We start from the raw sequence: 18,202 nt of genomic DNA, 5'->3' as shown, positions 1-18,202 counted from the left end.
ACAGCAAAGAAGTACTTGAACACTTAGTGGTTGAGTAGCAGATCTTTGTCCATCAGACTGTAGACAACCTTCTGTTTTTTCTCTCAGTCCCTTGGAGAGATAACCCTCCACATGGCTGTCCCCAGTGTTGTAGTACTGGAGACCACATAATGAGTGTCTCGATCTTGTCTCGGTGTCAGTCACATATGTACTCTGTCGGACAGTGAAGACTCTTAATATCTTCCTAGACCAGCTGAGTTAAAAAAACTCAGCTTCCATTCAGTCAGCGCATGAAACCGCTTCGCTGTCGACTGAAACATTAATGTCTTAGCAGCCTTAACCTATAGGCCTTCAGTGTGTGACAGGTTTGTGATTCTGAAAGGACAGCAACGGTAATACCGCCACACTCATGTAGGTGAGTGCACTTTTTGTAAAACACATAGGGCCAGTGGTGTAGTGGAGGGTATACGCAGGTATAATTATTTTTCAGTTGGCATTGCGTATACTCCTTAATCCCTACTGATGCATATCAAAGTAGTGTAGTGGAGGTATACGACTTATCAAGTATGTAGTACAGTAGAGAAATCATGCACAAGTAGCCTACACAATCACAAAGCACGTGAATACTTCACTTGTGCGCCACACACATACTGTAGCCTAGTTTCAGCGGAATATCATCTGCAGGCAGCAAGAGCATGCAGCTCTCAACTGGTTTTGGCACGGAGCAGCCTAAGACTAAGACACAGCATGGCAGTGCTAGCTGTGCCACTAGAGATTCTGGGTTCCAGTCCAGGCTCTGTTGCAGCCGGCCGCAACGGGGAGACCGATGGGACGGCGCACCATTGGCCCAGCGTCATCCGGGATAGGGGAGGGTTTGGCCGGCAGGGATGTCCCTGTCCCATCGTGCACTCGTGACTCCTGTGGCGGGCCGGGCACAGTGCACACTGACACGGTCGCCAGGTGTACGGTGTTTCCTCCGACACATTGGTGAGGGTGGCTTCCGGGTTAAGTGGGCATTGTGTCAAGAAGCAGTGTGGCTTGGTTGGGTTGTGTTTCGGAGGACGCACGGCTCTCGACCTTCGCCTCTCCCGAGTCCATACGGGAGTTGCAGTGATGAGACAAGACTGTAACTACCAATTGGATACCATGAAATTGGGGGGTAAAAAATGTTAAAATAACAAAATATAAAAGAAACATTTCAAATTTTTCCCACAGGGTGCCTTTCCTTGGCAGCCCGTTTGGGAACTTTTTGGCAAAATTTGAGTACACCTACTTCTCCAGGCACCACTTCACCACTGCATAGGGCCGATGGAATAACAGCAGTCACACACAGCATGATGTTAAAGGATAAGCAGTCCATAAACTTGGACATAAGCCAGTAGGTCCCAATCATAAGAATGCAAAAACCCAACCAATGGAAATGTACAACTATTACTTCCCATTGCAAATAACATGTCATGTTTAAGCACAAAGTAACCGGTGACCTAAAATTTAAAGTGGAACTAACAGTGTTTTAACTACTTTGCCGATATGGAACGAGCAGACAATCATAATATCAGTCAAAAATATCAAATTCCCAGTTTATGCTACATAACCAACTCTATGAGAGGTTATATTTGACTCAACGTTCCATGGCGTACACTAAGGCATAGATAGATGCAGTTCAATGCATGATTAATATAATTCACCAATACATTTCTTGGTAGTCCAAAAAATATTGCTATCAGGTTGGAAATCACAGATGGCCTGGTACATTGTTTGCTGCCTCCATTCGGGATGTACTGTTTCAGTTTCAATGACTCAATATTCTGGACAAAAACGGACGAATGTAACTAAGGCTGGGAATGTCAATACAGTCAAACTAGCAAGGCAATGATCACAAGTCAGTCATAACGTAGCTAATAGGCTAGCGTATCTATTTATGTAGCAAGCTAAAAACACGGAGCCTAACGTTAGCTAGATAGCTGGCTAGCTGCTAGGAGGATGTCATGTCATGCCATTGGAGGAGTGGGTGAGTGACTGACTTTTCCCCCTCAAATCGTTTTTCGGTGACTATACACAGCTAGAGATGCAGATATCATTTTGGTTAGATAGCAAGAACTTGAATGACTGTTATCCAGTTAGCATATCTCTTGCGTTCGCAAATTCACTCTGGCTATCTACTCCGATTTCAGAGCACTCTCGTCTGAGTGTAACGTTACCAGAGTGCAGAACAACTGATGAATTTACAAACGTGCAACACCAGCTGAATATGACCGGTGTCAGTAAACGTAGGCAAAAAAAGTAATAGTTAGTCAAGAACGCTCTGGATAACATGTAAACAGCCTAACCAGCTCTGCTACAAGAGTAAAATGGTCAGAGCGAGGTGTTGTCTCATTTGTGCCTGGAAGTAGCTAGCTAGCTTGTGTGCTTGGTTGGGACACGCATGCATTGGCAGGCAAGCTGCAGAGGGACGAGGAGGCTACAATTCCCCATCGTTTATCATTGCAATTTTGACAGCCAACTAGCTGAAAAAGTTTGAGAGGGTTTGTCTAATGTTCCTTCGTTAGATTTTAGCTCATCTTGCTCTGGCTAGCATTAGTTGTTGATCTTGTTGTTGTTGACGTGCATAACTGAGGCAGAGAGAGCCTACCTTTTCATGGTTGTTTGATCAATAGGACTGTAAAGTTCCCAAATGTAAGTGCACTCCTGTGGTGTTTGCATATTTGCAGAAATCAATTCAGGTTTATTTTGTGGCTTTTGGCAAATGCGTTTTAATGCTATAAAGTCGCGCTGTTGCAACTGCCTGTAAACACACAGTCCAGTTCGAAGTGAATGATGGCAGGCCGTGTGGCAAATGGCTTGTTTGTATAAAGGCCTACAGTAGTTCTGATTGGCTATAGCGCACCGGTCTGTGTAGACTCCAGTCCTGGACAAGACAGATGTTTATATTTGGTTTTATTTACTACAGTGTCTATTAATTGTCCAACACACAGCCACTTTCCCACTCTATATTGCTATAGAGTTTTCACAAATGCCTTAGTATACGTAATTCCCAAAAATTGTAAGAATGTATAAAAATTTGAAAATGACCATATCTAAGTGGTAGCTTGTCAGAAAATGTTTTAAGAAGTGTCATATTCTTCCTGTGGGTGTAAATGAACAGATTTTAATAAGATTTCATTTAGCTAAAATGCTGTCAGTTCCACTTGAAATGCAACAATGTTTCAACACATAAGTTATTTTCAAAGAGATGGCTAACAACAGCAAGCGCGCTGCAGTAAAAAAACACAGTTCCACTCACCAGACCATTTTAAACTTAACTTCTTGTTGAAAGTTATCATTGAAAAGGGAGAAGCTAACAAATTAGCCAACAGACCTACTGCATCCGCTGCAAACTAGCCGACAACAAAGCTAGCTCGCTATTGCCCAGCGACCTGTTGGCCTTCAAGAAGGCAGAAGTTTCCATAAGCTTTTATAAAAACGGTCCCACCCATTTAGTCAAAATGTGATTGGTTGGTTCCACTGTCATTCACAAATGTTGCCCTAATACAGCTGAACAGCAGATGCCTTTATTAGCTTCTGATGGCCTAGCCAATGGCTGACTTAGCTAGCTAGATGTATCTCCCCAAAGACCAGCAAAGAAAAATCCTGATTGGATTTAATGTATGTCAAAACAGACTTTGTTTACTTGCTGTTTGAGGTGAAGAAAAAATAAGTTGAGAAACTCCACAGCGCATTAGTGGTGGTGAGTTAAGCTAATCCAAAATATTATCAGACATCCCTAAATGGGCACCTTTACACATTTGCGCGCAGGCCAGGTAGCCTGCTTCTATACGTAATCAGGCGTGCATCCCTACTCAACATTGACAGGAGCGTTCCAAAAAAAATACAACGGAATGAAATAATCAATTCTCACAAGTGTAGCATAGATTGGGAGCTCTGCGAACAAGTGTCCACTCTGACAATGATAACGGTAAATGACTGTGTTAATAATATATTGAATACATTAACAGAAATTACTGTAACCAAACAAACATTGTTGATAAAAATGATTGGAATTAACAGTAAATGTACAACTGGTGATGTACTGTATGTAATGGTGAATTGATAGACACTAACAATCAAAGGGCAAACAATTCTCACAATGAAGTTATGAAACAATGAATGCACACAAATTGGTGGTAGAGAGCGCATTCTGGAGAGACGCACCTTGTGCATCAAAGCCACACTACCCTTCTTAACTCAACATTTTAAATTATACCCAAGACACATTATCTTGACACGTACTGTAGGTCTAAGGAATACTCTCACAACTGTATTTAGGTCCAAAGCAATAGCAATATAGGGAAAACCAATGCAATTTCGAAACAAATGCAATTTCACTTATTTTCTAAATTGTATCAAATTGCTTGGCGTGCCAAGGCAAATACCCTTGCAGCTCTCGTGTCTTAGGTTGCCGATACCTGTCTTGGACTGTGCCATCCCCACGGCCTCTGCAAAGAATCAGACAGGTGTCTCGTGTGCCACAGCATTTTTGTTGTTGTTGTGACTGCTCAACTAAAAAAAACAGCCTATCGACCAAACAATCCACCAGTCGACTAAATGTGGTCAGCCCTAACACTCACACAAACACACACACACCAAGCATTAAGTAGTGGTGGCTAACTACTCTCACTACAGCCTCCGTGGGGTTGACCTTTCATGAAAAAGATAAGAGCCCGGGTGCAGGTGAGTCCAGTAAGAGGCATGGAGACTGAGAAACAGCCTCCTTTCATTTGATGCCCTCTCCCTCTTTAGGTACCTGTCCTTAGAGTGACCTTGTGGGAGTAAGGGTAGATAAGAAGTAGATGCAGATGAGCTATTATGGTCACTCCTGAGGTCAACTGTTAAGGCAAATTGCTAGTGTACGCTTTCCTCTGTTCTTCTACAGTGAGTAACATCACGATGTATATTATGTTAATTGCAGTGGAAACCTGTCAAGAGTTCTAACACTGCAGTGGTTAATCTCTAATTTCCTGGTGCCCCTCACGGCCCTTACCCCCTATCTGCTAACAGTTATTACTCACTTATACCAGGCTGCTGAAACGGAGACAGGAGGGGAGGTGCACCGCATGCACCTTGCTCCACGTGCGCTGACGAGCCAGAGCGGGTGTCTCTCAAATTAGCAATGTTCACCCCCCCCCCCCGCCCCAATCCATCTTCATTTCACTCTAATAGTGGGCTGCTCCAAGCTCCCAGTACAATTAGCTGGCCATCTGGGGCCAAAGCTGGGAAAAAATAACTTCTCATGTATCCTATCCTATCTCCCTCGTCCTCGTACAGACATTTAAATATACGTCTATCAGATATGTGCTTCCCGCACAGAAATAGGCTGGTAGTTCTTCTATTGTCATAGAAAAGTACAATAATATGTAAGAAGGGTATCAAGAAGAAAGTGTGGCAGTCTCCCCTAATGCACCCTCCCCTTTGCTTTAACTGAGGGTCACCTCTAGCCTGGACAGCCTCTGGTGATGTGCTACCGAAGTCCAGAGTCACGGCGGCTGAGGTTTTATTTTAGTGTAACACAAATCACAAATCTTATTTGCTAGACTAATTGGGAGGGCTCTCACCAGGAGCACAGTGGGCTCTGAATGGTCTGGGGTCGCAGTGTTAATGAAATGGCAAAGTCAGGTGGAGCTATACAGAGAGAAACAGTGTGCCGTCAGAGGCAGAGAGAAGAGGGAGTCCAGGGGAGAAGAAAAACTTCAGGCACAGAACGGAGAATGGCTTCCCTTCAGAGAAACTCCTGGAACTTTATCCTGTGTCGTGTGTGGACGGCTGCAGTCCAGCTGTCCGTCTGATTGGACAGAAAGGATGCTGACTCCATTAGATCAGATCAGACACACTGCTCAGAGATGACTATTATTTTACTCCTGGGCTGTGGCTGGGCTGTGGCTGGGCTGTGGCTGGGCTGTGGCCACAGCTGAATCGGTGAAACGTCCACTCTCGTCAGACAGCACAGAGTGAAGTGATACGGAAGGAAGTTGAACAGGATTAAGTTTGAAAGTTTATTCTCTTATTTTTGAAGAAACCATCAGCACACATCACCGACATTTTCAAAGACTCCTCTCAGTTAGCTACCGCTCCAGTTTTTTCATTTTAGCTCGTCATGCGTCGAACGAAGCCTTTGATCAACATGTCAAGTAAAGTAGATGTCATGAGCCTGCTCATTTAAATTAAAAGTTGTCTTTTATTTCCCACTGGTGACAGGCAGAGAGAGTAGCAGCAGCATAGAGGTGCTAGCTTGATCCCAGATCAGTTTGTGCTGTCTTGTCAATTACATAGGAGTTGGCAAGACGGCACAAACCAATCTGGGACCAGGCTATAGGGGCTAGCTCCGTCGCACATAGCCTGGCGCCCTAGAATCTCTGAGGACAGCATAGCTTGTCTCACAGGTTGAATCACCAAACCTCTAAACACTAACATGTCAAGAGTCTTCAGGGAAGGCAATGCTACTCTTTTTGGGGATATCTAAAATGTGTTTGTGCAAAGCAATCGCCCGGACCAAGGTTAAAGTACTCTCACCTTGAACGATTGAAAAGCACTTTAGTCTGTTATCTCAGAGTAGGCACTTGAATCTCCTCTTTAAAATCACTCTTAGATGTCCCCTGTGATCTCAATGTACTCTTTTTTTTAACCAATGACTTCACTTATAATTCAGTCCTAGAGGGGGAGAAAGAATCATGACGGCTGAGAGAAATGGATAGGATTTAAAGAGGCTATATAATGAATATGCTGCTTTAGCTGTGGGTAAGACTCATGGATAGCTTGAGTCTGATGGATAGCTTGACTGATGGATAGCTTGAGTCTGATGGATAGCTTGACTGATGGATAGCTTGATACCTTGTGATATGAACAGGACTGAAAGTGATCACCACCACAATGTTTACATGGTGAGCCCACTCTAGCCCTACAAATCCATGGTGACACACTTACATCATCCAGGGAAGGGGTGCTGATGAGGCTGCTAATTCTCACCACTAGATGATGATAAGACATATCTCATTCCTGTCTGGGTTTGACATATTAACCTTTTCCCTACACAGAAAGCCAGACTGGCCCGGATAAGAATAGCCCAGACAGGCAGCTCCTGCACGGGCTTCCTCCAGAGCAAACGCAACGACCTCCTCAACGAACTGCTGGAGCTCACGGTAAGGTTGCCCTTTGACCTCTGAAGGCCCAATCCTAGTTTGAGATATGCACGCAAGTTGTGCATACCACAAGGTTGAGTTAGCCCGCTGAGCTGAAACTCAAGCATTAGCTCGGGGGGCTAACGCAAGTTTTAGACCTCAGGCCGAACAGCAGGGATTAGATTCATTGAGGCACCATGTGGCTGTAATGTCTTTGACTAGACTGATTATTGTGATTGTCTGGGCATCTTCATTACTGACCAGACAGTATCTCCTCTTTCTTTACTAAATGTCTTGGCTTGCTCCCATTTCAACCTGCTGTGTGTTTTAGTTCTCTATTGTGTTGTCTTGTTCCAGTTCACAAGTCTGTAGCGTCTCGTTCTACAGGTCATTAAGCCGAGCCAGGCATTTATCTTCTCTATGTCCTAATTAAACATGGTGAAAATGGAGATGGAAAACTGTTATTGTGTTCTGAGTGCCACAGTCACGTTTGTGTTACTTTTGTATGTGTTACGCTTGGTTTCTGTCCATGATTGTGCTGGCCGTCTACATTGAAATATTCCATTAGCAAATGGCTCAAAACGACCCTATCAATTAAAAGGCATTAGTATTCATGTTGTGGGATGAATTAAGAGATGGGGCACGTCAGAGCAGGTGTTCATGGACAGACCTCCCATTTCTCTTCACGTCTTCTCCATTAAGGGAGTGGTGGATGGATTACAATAACAAATTGCACACATCCATACAAACTAACATAGCTGACATGCTCACAGCAACAGTCTGTTAAATTGCGGCACGGGCTGAAATCCATTCACATCTACTCTGTAAAAGACTTGGGAGCTGAGCGTCCACGAGAGTTCTGGAAGTGTCAAAGTTATCATAAAAATGGTAACGCTTTCAGAGGCTTAATTTAGTCAGTGGTTTTACCAGGGCTGTGATGAGTCACAGCGCTCTGGCACTTATAATTACGTTCATGTCACTGCAGACAGCCAGGGCTGCGTGGATCCACATATCTGACAGAAGAACTGCACTGTAAAAAAAATAAAGATTTTGATTCAATTTACAGTTGTAAGGCAACCAGTTGCAATAGATCTGTGAGTTTTGGACATTTGGACATATAGCTGAACCAACATACAATTCAACTTGAGAATGTATCTTCAATCAACTTTACATTTTTGGTTGAGTGAACATACAATTCAACTTGAGAATTAATGTAACCTTATTTGCATATTTCCCAGAGTGCTTTGCCTATCGAGTGAATGGAAGTTACCACCCATGACTGTTTGTTAGCAACATGGTTGTTGTATTCATTGGTGTTCAGTACTGTAGCCTACGCCAAGTGAGTGCCTAAGTGAGTATGTTATCATTCAAATTAAAGTCTTTATGACAATACATTACATACACAGTTGAAGTCGGAAGTTTACATACACCTTAGCCAAATCCATTTAAAGTCAGTTTTTCACAATTCCTGACATTTAATCCTAGTAAATATTCCCTGTCTTAGGTCAGTTAGGATCACCACTTTATTTTATGAATGTGAAATGTCAGAATAATAGTAGAGAGAATGATTTATTTCAGCTTTTATTTCTTTCATCATATTCCCAGTGGGTCAGAAGTTTACATGCACTCAATTAATATTTGGTAGCATTGCCTTTAAATTGTTTAACTTGGGTCAAACATTTCAGGTAACCTTCCACAAGCTTCCCACAATAAGTTGGGTGAATTTTGGCCCAGTCCTCCTGACAGAGCTGGTGTAACTGAGTCAGGTTTGTAGGCCTCCTTGCTCGCACACGCTTTTTCAGTTCTGCCCACACATTTTCTATAGGATTGAGGACAGGGCTTTGTGATGGCCACTCCAACACCTTGACTTTGTTGTCCTTAAGCCATTTTGCCACAACTTTGGAAGTATGCTTGGGGTCATTGTCCGTTTGCAAGACCCATTTGCGACCAAGCTTTAACTTCCTGACTGATGTCTTGAGATGTTGCTTTAATATATCCACATCATTTTCCTCCCTCATGATGCCATCTACTTTGTGAAGTGCACCAGTCCATCCTGCAGCAAAGCAACCCCATAACATGATATGCCACCCCTGTGCTTCACGGTTGGGATGGTGTTCTTCGGCTTGCAAGCCTCCCCCTTTTTCCTCCAAACATAACGATGGTCATTATGGCCAAACAGTTCTATTTTTGTTTCATCAGACCAGAGGACATTTCTCCAAAAAGTACGATCTTTGCCCCCATGTGCAGTTGCAAACCGTAGTCTGGCTTTTTTATGGCGGTTTTGGAGCAGTGGCTTCTTCCTTGCTGAGCGGCCTTCAAGGTTATGTCGATACAGGACTTGTTTTACCTTGGATATAGATACTTTTGTACCCGTTTCCTCCAGCATCTTCACAAGGTCCTTTGCTGTTGTTCTGGGATTGATTTGCACTTTCGCACCAAAGTACATTCATCTCTAGGAGACAGAACGTGTCTCCTCCCTGAGCGGTATGACGGCTGTGTGGTCCCATGGTGTTTATACTTAAGTGCTATTGTTTGTACAGATGAATGTGGTACCTTCAGGCAATTGGAAATTGCTCCCAAGGATGAACCAGACTTGTGGAGGTCTACAAATTTGTTTTCTGAGGTCTTGGCTGATTTCTTTTGATTTTCCCATGATGTCAAGCAAAGAGGCACTGAGTTTGAAGGTAGGCCTTGAAATACATCCACAGGTACACCTCCAATTGTCTCAAATTATGTCAATTAGCCTATCAGAAGCTTCTAAAGCCATGACATAATTTTCTGGAATTGTCCAAGCTGTTTAAAGGCACAGTCAATTTAGTGTATGTAAACTTCTGACCCACTGGAATTGTGATACAGTGAATTATAAGTGAAATAATCTTTCTGTAAACAATTGTTGGAAAAATGACTTGTGTCATGCACAAAGTAGATGTCCTAACTGACTTGCCAAAACTATAGTTTGTTAACAAGACATTTGTGGTGTGGTTGAAAAACGAGTTTTAATGACTCCAACCTAAGTCTATATAAACTTCCGACTTCAACTGTATCATAAAACCTTTCTTTGAGGGCCTAATTACACCCTAACACAGTGGTCTGAAACTTCTGGTTTACAGGCCACATCAAGCCTGCAAGTCACAATTTCTGCCTTGCAAAGTGATGTGTAATTCCAATTGGAATCCAGCCAGAGTGAGGATATCCAACAATTGGAACTTTTAATCACCCGCAACCTGCATTCAGAATGATTGCCAGGGAAGATTGATTATTGAGACTACCTAAATCATATAAACTTGAACAGCCATCTCAGTAACAGGTGCAATAAGTCCAACTACTAACAGATTGGATTAGTAAAAAATCTTTTTAAGTATGTTATTTATGTTTGTGTAGAATAAAATTGATCAACCAATCAAAGTATATGCAAAAAGACAGGTATTGAAACAATTCTGAAAAATCAACCTGCACCAGAGCATAAGCATTATAATGAATATGTAATGTTACTCAACAAGCTTCTTTAAAATCAGCTCACTTTCAGAAAAGTTTGTTGAGTAAACAAACTTTAACCCGTTAGCTCAAATTCTTGTCCTTTTGAAGTCCACTAAACTCACAGAGTAATGCCTATTAAGCAATTGGTTAAGGCTTTTTTTTGCAGTGTAGCTAACTCTGTCCTCTACGGAGTTTGAAAGAGTTTCTCCCGATATAGTTATTCTCAGTCAGATGACAAGCTCCGTTAAGTCTTCTTGGTTATTTGTTTGCTACTACTCCACACATCAACAGACAAAAGTACATTATATATACAAAGGTATGTGGACACCCCTTCAAATTAGCGGATTCGGCGATTTCAGCCTCACCCGTTACTGACAGGTGTATAAAACCGAGCACACAGCCATGCAATCTCTATAGACAAACATTGGCAGTAGAATGGCCTTACTGAAGAGCTCAGTGAATTTCAATGTGGCCCCGTCATAGGATGCCACCTTTCCAACAAGTAAGTTCCTCAAATTTCTGTCCTACTACTAGACCTGCCCCGGTCAACTGTAAGTGCTGTTATTGTGAAGTAGAAACGTCTAGGAGCAACAACGGCTCAGCTGTGAAGTGGTAGGCCACACAAGCTCACAGAACGTGACTGCTGAAGCGCGTAGCGGGTAAACATTGTCTGTCTTCAGTTGCAACAATCACTACCGAGTTCCAAACTGCTTCTGGAAGCAACGTCAGCACAATAACTGTTCGTCAGGAGCTTCATGAAATGGGTTTCCATGGCCGAGCAGCTGCATAGAAGCCTAAGATCACCATGTGCAATGCCAAGCATCGGCTGGCGTGGGGTAAAGCTCTCCGCCATTGGACTGTGGAGCAATGAATCACACTTCACCATCTGGCCGTCCAACGGATTAATCTGGGTTTAGCGTATGCCAGGAGAACGCTACCTGCCTGAATGCATAGTGCCAACTGTAAAGTTTGTTGGAGGAGGAATAATGGTCTGGGGCTGTTTTTCATGGTCCGGGCTAGGCCTCTTAGTTCCAGTGAAGGGAAATCTTATCACAGCAGTATACAATGACATTCTAGATGATTCTGTGCTTCCATCTTTGTAACAGCAGTTTGGGGAAGGCCCTTTCCTGTTCCAGCATGACAATGACTCCGTGCACAAAGCGAGGTCCATACAGAAATGGTTTGTCGAGATCTCTGTGGAAGAACTTGACTGGCCTGCACCAAGCCCTAACCTCAACCCCATCGAACACCTTTGGAATACATTTGAACGCAGACTGCAAAGCAGGCCTAATCACCCAGCATCAGTGCCCAACCTCACTAATGCTCTTGTGGCTGAATGGAAGCAAGACCCCGCATCAATGTTCCAACATCTAGTGGAAAGCCTTCCCAGAAGAGTGGAAGCTGTTATAGCAGCAAAGGGGGGACCAACTCCATATTATTAGCCTTGATTTTGGAATGAGATGTTCGACGAGCAGGTGTCCACATACTTTTGGTCACGCTGTGTTACTGTCCACCATTGGACTGACTGTGTGTGTAGTTTGAATGACAGTAAATGGAACAGATCTCTGTTGATGGAGACTCAACTATTTCCAGCTGTTGTCCAATGTTGTGCCTAGCAGCATTTGTTGCAAACAGGAAGTGTGTCAGCATATTGTTTTTAAAATGTGTTTTACCATGATTGCTATTGAAAGCAGTTAAAAATGTTTAACTGATTGATACCTTTTTTTTGTTCATTTGAAATTGAGTCAAGTCCAATAGTTTTTGTGAGACTAGGATGAGTCATTCACGAAAGAAATGTAAATAATTATCCAGATGAGTAAAGCACATTCTGCCTTTTTGTTTCTTTCTTTCTGTCTGTCTATTCTCTCTTTTTCAACTCTCTGAAGCAACAACCTTACAAGCAAAACAATATCCACGAGGTATTTAAATCAGCCATCACGTTACAATGAAATTCTACACATGCAGCATTCTCTAGGCGCTTGATTCTGTCAGAAAAGACTGAAACATCACTGGCACATACAATCTTAACTGTTTGTTTGGTAGCCATGTTGATAATGAAACAAAATAGCTGGAGCTCAAATATTAACAATGTTTGTTTGCCTTGTATGCTTTTTTTCTCTGTGTTTCTGTGTGTTTTCTGTTTGTCCACTAAGGGGTCAGAGGAAGAGGAACAGCAGCTCAACAAGAGCATGTCGTTATTAGAGAGCCAACACCACCACCTATTGCACTGCCTGGAGAAGACCACTGTGAGTCTCTAGTCCAACCATACTCTACAGATGTAGGATCTTCATTTGATCGCCCTGTTGCAGGAGAACTGTCCTGCGATGCTGGAAATGTACAACTTTTTAACTTGAGGTTTAAAAAGGCCTCTGAAGTTTGTAATTTCCACTTCGAAACTTGATTTTACCTTAGGAAAAATGTATCAACCCCTACGAAAATGTCCATTAATTATAATCCACATAATAATTCACATTTCCTGTTGCTGCGGGATTATTTTCCTGCTGTAGCAAACTGTCTTAAATTAAGAGCCTACATCTGTATGACTAGAAAACCATACTCTACCATACTCAATAAATAGAAAACCATACTCTAACCATACTCTAACATAGTCAATAAATAGAAAACCATACTCTGACCATACTCTACCATACTCAGTAAATAGAAAATCCTACTCAATAAATAGAAACCCATACTTTAACCATACTCTACCATACTCACCAAATAGAAAACCATACTCTAGCATACTCACCAAATAGAAACCATACTCTGACCATACTCTGCCATGCTCAATAAATAGAAAACCATGCTCTACCATACTCACCAAATAGAAAACCATACTCTAGCATACTCACCAAATAGAAACCATACTCTGACCATACTCTGCCATGCTCAATAAATAGAAAACCATACTCTACCATACTCACCAAATAGAAAACCATACTCTAGCATACTCACCAAATAGAAACCATACTCTGACCATACTCTGCCATGCTCAATAAATAGAAAACCATGCTCTACCATACTCAATGACTATAAAACCATACTGTAACCATACTCTAACCATACTCAATGACTAGAAAATTAGGGTTCCTCTGTACAAAACATTTATTTCTTTTTTTAAATTCTAATAACGGAGACATGTTTGTATTTGTATTTATTATGAATCCCCATTCACCTACTCTTCCTGGGGTCCAGCAAAATTAAGGCAGTTATAAATTTTTTAAATCATTACAAAACATTCACAACAGATTTCACAACATATTAAGTGTGTGCCCTCAGACCTCACAGTCCCCGCTGTTCCATAAGGTGTATTTTTTTGTTTTTTAAATCAAATTTTACTGCTTGCATGAGTTACTTGATGTGGAATAAAGTTCCATGTAGTCATGGCTCTATGTAGTACTGTGCGCCTCCCATAGTCTGTTCTGGACTTGCGGACTGTGAAGAGACCTCTGGTGGCATGTCTTGTAGGGTATGCAGGCCCTACAAGCTTTGTGCCAAAAGTTCAAATAGACAGCTCGGTGCATTCAACATGTCAATACCTCTCACAAATACAAGTAGTGATGAAGTCAATCTCTCCTCCACTTTGAGCCAGGAGAGATTCATATTCATATTATTAATGCTAGTTCTCTGTGTACATCCAAGGGCCAGCCGTGCTGCCCTGTTCTGAGCCAATTGCAATTTTCCTAAGTCCCTCTTTGTGGCAGCTGACCACACAACTGAACAGTAGGTGCGACAAAACTAGGGCCTGTAAGAATTGCTATGTTGATAGTGCTGTTAAGAATGCAGAGCAGCACTTTATTATGGACATAATTCTACCCCATCCTAGCTACTGTTGTATCAATAGTAGACAGTTTACAATCTCATCAACTTACCCAATTACCACCTTATTCATTACAATATTTAGTTGAGGTTTAGGGTTTAGTGAATGATTTGTCCCAAATGCAATGCTTTTAGTTTTTGAAATATTTAGGACTAAGTTATTCCTTGCCACCCATTCTGAAATGAATTGCAGCTCTTTGTTAAGTGTTGCAGTCATTTCAGTCACTGTGGTAGCTGATGTGTATAGGGTTGAGTCATCCGCAAACATTTACTCAAAGCCAGTGGCATGACGTTAGTAGAGATTGAAAAAAGTAAGGGCCTTGAAAGCTTCCCTGGGGAATTCCTGATTCTACCTGGATTTTGTTGGAGAGGCTTCCATTAAAGAACACTATCTGTGTTCTGTTAGACAGGTAACTCTTTATATAGCAGGGGGTCTATCCTCCTTATAATACAAGCTTTGTTTCCAGAAGGTTTTAAAATTGCCAATAAATGTTACACTCACAGAGCTGCAATAGTCTTGTAAACAGTTATGGAGGGCTAAAAGTCTGCTGAACCGTTCAATGCCACGATTTAGGGAGGGCAGAAGGCCAGATATTTTTTGGTGTCAAGTAGTGTCTTCCCTGTGGCTCAGTTGGTAGAGCATGGTGTGTGCAACGCCAGGGTTGTGGGTTCGATTCCCACGGGGGGCCTGTACAAAAAAAATAAAAAATAATGTATGAAATGCATTCACTACTGTAAGTTGCTCTGGATAGGAGCGTCTGCTAAATGACTCAAATGTAAAAATGTAGTGACCCAATCAGTTCTTTTAAATCCATCTTCAGCTGTTCTGAGCTGCCCTTCATAATGTCATTCGACCCCCACATGAACCATGACAGTATCACCCCCCCCCCCCCCCCCCCCGGTGACTGACACACAGCCTTGGGAAGCAACCTGGTGATATCCTGAACTTATGCCTCAGTAAAACACAAAGTCTTTGCCCCAGGTACAGATCTATGCCTCACCATTGAACTCCCTATCACAATAGCTGGAATGATCCGGCCTCTGACGTGTCTCAAAGTTGATTGCGAGGCCAGATCCACATTACGCACCTGAGAAGAGGGATGAGACACCGGCTGCGTGCAGGCCACAACAGCCAAAGGGACAGAGCTCTGATCCAGAGAGCACAACCCAGTGGAGGGGGCCCGCGGTGGTCCATTCTGTGCCCAGGCAGTTGATTGACTAGGACAGGGAGAGGTAGCTGGAGGGGCATCCACAGCCATGGAGGGAACACCCTCAAGCCCCCGGCAGAAGATACCTGGTACAGGGGCTCAAAGCGATTTGGAAGTCTTAAGTCCGGATGCAGGGGAAGAAGGCAGGTGCGCCGAGAACAATTCTTCTACTTTCTGCTTCCGACACGAATCCATTTACACTCACCTGGAGTCGAACAATGAGCAGCCATTTTCTGGTTCAAGCTTGTAGAGGGGTGCAGTGACAGAAATTGATCATAGTCCAGGAAGGTCCTATTATGATCTTCTTGGATGTTTTGATAGGAAGCATTTGAAGATGCCGATAGTATCATGGAATCCTTATTCAGTTCAAGGCGCTTGGTCAAATTTGTTATTTAATCATGAAGAGTAATAATCCTTTCTTTAGCTGAATCAAGTTCAATACATTTTTCACAGATGGACCTTTCCCCGTGACAGCTACGAACATGTCGCAGATTATACACTTAATAGCACGCGAGTCCCCAGCAGATTCAAAGGAATTTTCACTGCTGAATGCCAACAGTCCAAGGGAACAAACATTTCCCGCCGCTGCCGGGGACTTAGATGCTCCCTCCATGGCCGCGGACGCCCCTATCAGCGCCTCGCACAACTGTGATGTTGTCTGTCTCTTTGAATGTGAAGAGTGAGAGAGAAGTGCAGGGGGGCGGGTGTTGGCTGGGTCTGTTGTCAGTGGAAGGCACCGGACCGGCTGCGTGTTAGTGTTTGGTGTAGCCTCTCAGAGCTGTGTCGGGCGTGTCCCCAGTGTCTAGTCGTGGGGGATATAAAACATTCAGTTATAGTAGGTACTGGCCAACAATTGGAGTCACACTCACATGCTGGAAATAAGCACTTTCCTTTAGTAGTTCTATAGAGAGCGTTGTAGGAGTTGAGCTCTTGGTAGCCTGGCTCTGTTGGTGGTATCCAGGTACTAAAGCAGCAGTACTCCCCCCCCCCCGAAAATAGTTTTTAGGAAACCTATATAATTTTAAATAAGATCATCTTTGAGAATAATCCCCAAAATAAAAACTCTACCACAGGGAGAATGTAAAATGTCCAAAATCTCATGGCTTGGGGGCCATAGATTTTGTTATAATGTTTGAGTCACTCAGATAGCATAAGCACACGGCATAAGCACAAGGCAAACTGTGTAGAATTGCAGAACATTTTATTTAAAACAGATTTTTGTTTCTCAGCCCCATGGCAAAATGTGTAAAATTGCAGGAAACTAGCTTTAAAACCGTAAAATGTTCTCTCCCCCCAGCAAAAGGATGCCCCCGGAGCACCCCACCAATGCTAACTTTACCACCGCTGCTGAAAACAATCCTAGGGGAAACACTGGTTGACCTGTTACCCAGCATGGCACACATCCTCTGAGGTCTGATTTTATATAGTGATAACAACTATTATATCACTATATAAATCTTATATATTCACTTATATAGTGTGAATATATAATCAACCCAGCAGCAGCTGTCTTTTGATCCCTCTCCTCCTTCGCAGGCCCATGAGTTTGTGGATGAGCAGCTGTATGAGCAGAATTGCCTGGAGACCACGATCCAGAGCTACACCTCCCGCAGCCCCTCCTTCTCCAGCCAGGACGGACCCATAGGCACCTGCTGTACTCGCCGGGGGAAGATGAACTCCCCCATACCCAACTCCAGCCTGCCCGCCCAGCCCAGCCATCAACAGGGCGCACTACAGGAGCTCAGTGCCCTGCACATCCAGTGTGGGGATAAGCTGCCCCATACCACCAGGTTAGAGACCGCAGGCAGCCAGGCACATGGTTGAAGTTGACTCTTCTTAGGCACAAATCTACAATAAACTTATGAAGGAAATCCCTTACCATTAATTAACTAAACTGATCATAGATCAGTGTCTTAGGGCAACTTCATCATACTCAGCACAGATGTGTCACGCACACATGCAGTCCCCATAGAAAACACTAGAGGGCACTGTAGGATCGTATCTATCACTTTTGTTACAACAAGTTGTTGGGCTGTTTGTAAATTGACTGCACTTTTACAGTATTTTTCCACCCTCTCCCTCCCTCTGTCTGTCTGTCTGTCTGTCTGTCTGTCTGTCTGTCTGTCTGTCTGTCTGTCTGTCTGTCTGTCTGTCTGTCTGTCTGTCTGTCTGTCTGTCTGTCTGTCTGTGTCTGTCTCTATCTCATTACTCTCTCATTCTTCTTTCTCACTCTCTCTTTCTCTCAGTCGCTCCAGTCTCAACATGAAGACAGACGAGGTGGGCCTGATCAACTGCAAGGGCAGTCAGATCACCACGGCGATCATCAGCATCCCCACGGCCCCCTCCGACACCACTGACAGGGGCGGTCTCCACGGACCCCCCCAGCGCAGACCCCCCCCACCCCCCACCGGCCCACAGGCCCCCAGCATCAACACCACCACCAGCTCCAATGTCATCAAAGTATCCGCTCTGTGACTGTGTGACTAACCCAATCGACAGACTGACTGAGCAGGAGGAGAGGTGAAGGGGACTTTCACTTGAACTCTGCCTTGAAGGACCCTGTCGCCT

The 18,202-nt window shown here is 43.4% G+C and overlaps 1 protein-coding gene across 4 annotated transcripts in view; it reads left to right on the top strand.

Annotated features, from left to right (window-relative positions):
- Positions 1 to 18,202, top strand: part of LOC115150986 (potassium voltage-gated channel subfamily D member 3-like) — a 115,534-nt gene extending 97,332 nt beyond the window's left edge. For 2 of the 4 annotated variants that reach the window (XM_029694868.1, XM_029694867.1), the window contains exons 4-8: positions 7,047 to 7,151; positions 12,494 to 12,526; positions 12,761 to 12,853; positions 17,171 to 17,424; positions 17,881 to 18,202. In XM_029694868.1, the coding sequence (XP_029550728.1) occupies positions 7,047 to 7,151; positions 12,494 to 12,526; positions 12,761 to 12,853; positions 17,171 to 17,424; positions 17,881 to 18,109 (714 nt within the window). In that variant the 3' untranslated portion in view covers positions 18,110 to 18,202. The remainder of the gene's footprint in view (positions 1 to 7,046; positions 7,152 to 12,493; positions 12,527 to 12,760; positions 12,854 to 17,170; positions 17,425 to 17,880) is intronic. The other 2 variants (XM_029694870.1, XM_029694869.1) reach the window with 1 other exon arrangement.

The sequence above is a fragment of the Salmo trutta genome, chromosome 16, assembly GCF_901001165.1.
Source record: "Salmo trutta chromosome 16, fSalTru1.1, whole genome shotgun sequence".
Taxonomy (NCBI): Eukaryota; Metazoa; Chordata; class Actinopteri; order Salmoniformes; family Salmonidae; genus Salmo; species Salmo trutta.
The sequence above is the reverse complement of the archived record's forward strand: the minus strand, read 5'-3'. Positions and strand labels throughout refer to the sequence as shown.